The sequence below is a fragment of the Octodon degus genome, unplaced genomic scaffold, assembly GCF_000260255.1.
Source record: "Octodon degus isolate 3935 unplaced genomic scaffold, OctDeg1.0 scaffold00071, whole genome shotgun sequence".
Lineage (NCBI taxonomy): Eukaryota > Metazoa > Chordata > Mammalia > Rodentia > Octodontidae > Octodon > Octodon degus.
The window spans coordinates 3,505,426-3,509,208 of record NW_004524647.1 but is presented as its reverse complement, the minus strand read 5'-3'; the positions used below and the strand labels follow the sequence as shown (position 1 = coordinate 3,509,208).

Sequence of the window (3,783 nt, the reverse complement as noted above, 5' to 3'; positions counted from 1 at the left end):
AAAAAAAAAAAAAAGATACAAAGGAAAGATCATTTTGTATTTATATATACAAAATAGGATAGCTATACAGCTACTTTCACTTAATTCAAAGAGAAGAAAGAGGTGTACTATTAGTGTTTGGACAGGATATCCTGTCTGCTTCTTGTACTATGGATAACCACTAAGAAGATAACAGTGTACATTGTATTGATTATCAAAACTGTCCTATTAATCAGCTTCAAAACTGTCTCATTCATATTTATTTCTCAGTACAATTTAAAAAAAAGAAACAGTAAAAAACAAACCTAAAGAACACCAAAAAGTTTCCAGCTGTTCTTCAGACAGAGATTTAATATTTACAATGTATAAAATCTCAAAAAAAAAGAAGAGCTTGTTGGTAGCTGAGCACCAAGATTAGTGAATTTTATATATTATTGGCAAAGGGATGTTCTGTCCCTTCTCTCAGGTAAAAAGCAGTTTTTTGTCATTTATTCACCAACTTAGCAGAACCTTAAAGCCTTTGCTGTGTTGATGATGGGAAAGTGAGTAACGCCTTCAGGAAGGGATGGACAGCTTGTGGCCGTGTGAACACATGCTCAGGAAGCTCCGAGCAGTCTTTCTGGGTCAAGCTGAGAAGACAGGTTTCCCTTTTATGCATGAGTCTTGCTTTATGGAGATTCTTCATGTAGCATAGCTATATTTGATGGCGCAGTGGTTCACTTAAATAATTTAGCAATCATAAATTAGCATTTGCAGAGGAAGGGTAAAATAATTAAAAGCAGTTTTTAGTTTAAATGTAGATTTGTTAACTCCCTTGTGTATTCCTTTACTAAATCAAGTTATCACTTTGTTTCACCTCTGTATTATTAGGGCCTAAATAGAGGATAGAAACCACATAACTGGAAAGAAAAGTAATAAGAAAAGAGAAGTACAAATGGGGTTAGAGTAAAAGGAGATTGGATGGTAAGTGGTGAAGTGACAAGGCATGTAAGTGTAGAGAACAGCCATTACTCCTGTGCTGAAATAAAGTCCCTTTGCTTCCTCCTTCTGCCTTTCCTGGGCTGAGATGAACCTTGGTGAGGAGCTGCAGGCACTGCACAGAGGAGAAGTCAGTAGGATGCTCCCCAGCTACCACGCTGAGGAGTTGCTGGGGAGAGCTGCTCACAGAGGGACCACATAGGCCACACTTGGCACAAACCCCACTTTGCCTCCATTGTCCTTCTGTCATGCTGTACTGATAAAACCTTGCCGTACAAAGCTCCATTATCAGAGAAAAGCATCAGAGGATGGATTTCAGAGGACTTCCATCCATTCTTATTTTGATCCTCATAATACTGAAAAGTAAATAAGGGGAAGATTAGTGGTTATCTTGCTTTTACAGATGAGAAAAATCCAGAGAAGCTAAGATAGTTGCCTGAGGCCACAGGCATAGTAAGGTTTTACTAATTTGAGAATGCTAGTAACTACCATAAATGTATAAGGTACATACAGATTGCTTTTAATAAGTTTAATAACCACCAGAAGCTTTTGAGATAGCTAATGCTGTTATACTCATCTTAAAAATGAAGAAATAGCCAGGCGTGGTGGTGCTGGTAATCCCAGCACTCAGGAGGCTGAGGCAAGAGGATTTTGCAAGTTTGAGACCAGTCTGGGCTACAAATTGAGTTTAAGGCCAGCCTGAATTGCGTAGTGAGATCCTGTCTCAAAGAAAAAGAAGAAATAAGCAAAGAAAGATGGTGTAACTTACCAAAACTACAGTTCTTAAGTGACAGAGCAGACAGCAGGTAAGACGCACCTGTGAGGTTTTGACCGCTCTCATGTGGCCTCCCCATGTCATCTTGGCCACAGTGTGTGCTATAGGTGGACCTCCCTCCATGCTCCACAATTTGAGGGGAGTTCCACTCACTTGCTCTTATTTTTTCCTGCCAGTTTAGAAATCAGCCCCCAGAATGTGGATGTCAATGTGCACCCCACAAAACATGAAGTTCACTTTCTCCATGAGGAGAGCATCTTGGAGCGGGTGCAGCAGCATATTGATAGCAAGCTCCTGGGCGCCAACTCCTCCAGGATGTACTTCACTCAGGTAGGGTGCGTCCCCGCTGGCTCTGGGCTTGCTTTGCCACTTTGAACTGTGTTCTGTGAGGTGTGAGAGCCCAGACTGCTGCCCTTTGCTTTAGAACTTTCATCCATCATATGTAGTATTTTGATGGTTGTCTTTCAGCAGCATTTACTTCTTTGAGCCTAACTGTGAAAGTGTTACTGTCCTTGGTCTGATTTGTCTTCTTCCCTGCCTCCATCTGAGACCTTGGGCTGTCTTCCTAGGGCAACAAGCTATCTGAAAATAGAATAGGCAGCACCTGTGTTGCCTTCATTTCCATTACATATGTCGAGGAGAACGCTGCTTCATCCTACACAGGGAAGAGTTGTAGGGTCCAAGCCCTGGAAAGCTATAGAAAGTAATTTTGTCATAGGTAAATCTTGGAAACAACCCAAATGCCCATCAACTAAAGAATGGATAAAAAATATGGTATTTTTATATATGGAGTATTAGCTATAAAAAAGGTAAACTTGGGGCTGGTGAGATGGCTCAGTGGTCTAAAGCACCTACTCGAACAAGCTTAGCAAAGCACAGGGACCACAATTCAATCCCCCCAGCACCACATGCCAGCCAGCCCCGTCCCCTGGTGGGCTGAGCTGGCCACACACACACACACACACACACACACAAATAAAAAAAAAAATTTAAAAGGTAAACTCGAGGCTTTTATAGGTAAATGAATGCAACTAAAGACCATCTCCATCAGATCTGCATGTGGGAACATTGTATCATCTCCCTAGTGTAAGAAACTAAAAGAGTCAGTAAGAAGGGCCCAAAAAAAGGGGGCTGGGGAGATAGTTCAGTAGAATAAGTGCTTCCCTGGCAAGCACATGGTCCTGAGTTCAATCTCCAGTACTGCAAAAAAAAAAAAGAAGGCCAGCCAAAAAACTCAGCGGATTAAAGCACCTGCAAGCAGGTGCAGGGGCTGGGCTTTCGATCCCCACCCCTGCTGTGCCAGCCCTGCCCCTGGGGCACGCTGAGATGGTGATTGAGACTGGGCATGGTGGCGTGTGCCTGTAATGCCAGCTCTTGGGAGGCTGTAAACAGGCAGATCACTATGAGTCTGATCTAGTAGCAAGACCCTGAACACCCTGTAGGCCCTTCCTTAAAATAAAAAAAATAAAAAAAAAATAAAAAAAAAAGTAAGATCCAAAAGGTACAATAGATATTTTGAAAGGGAAAGAAATTGTTCAAAAGGAAAGAACAACTGGGTTAGGTGAAAGAAGAAAAGAAATAAGGACTGACAGGAAAATAGCTCAGTGGTCTAAGTGCCTGCTTGGCAAGCACAAGGTCCTGGGTATGATTTCCAATACTGCATACTGTGCTACTAGCCCAGCTGACTGCTGAAACCAGATGTGGTGGCACATGCCTGTAATCCCAGTGCTGGGGAGGCTGAGACAGGAGGATTGCTGAGTCTGAGCTGCATATAAGACCCTGTACCAAATAACATAAATAAATCTTCAAAAAAATAAAAAGGAAGGTAAGAAATATATATATATGTGTGTGGATACACACACGATAGCTAAGATAATTGTACTACTAATGTCTGTTGCTCATTGAAAGTAACAGAGCTGATATTGTTTGATCAATTTTGCTTGCCTGTATCTGGTAATCTGAGCAACTACTTTGAAGATAGCAATATGCATTATATTAACTTAATTTCCTGTCATCTTGCTTTGAATCAATTGTATTGGTTTTTTTTTTTT

At 41.3% G+C, this 3,783-nt stretch overlaps 1 protein-coding gene across 3 annotated transcripts in view; it reads left to right on the top strand.

Annotated features, from left to right (window-relative positions):
- Mlh1 (mutL homolog 1) overlaps window positions 1-3,783 on the top strand; it is an 81,307-nt gene that overhangs the window by 30,794 nt on the left and 46,730 nt on the right. For all 3 annotated transcript variants that reach the window (XM_023719779.1, XM_023719780.1, XM_004635249.2), the window contains exon 11: window positions 1,909-2,062. In XM_023719779.1, coding sequence (XP_023575547.1) covers window positions 1,909-2,062 — 154 coding nt within the window. The remainder of the gene's footprint in view (window positions 1-1,908; window positions 2,063-3,783) is intronic.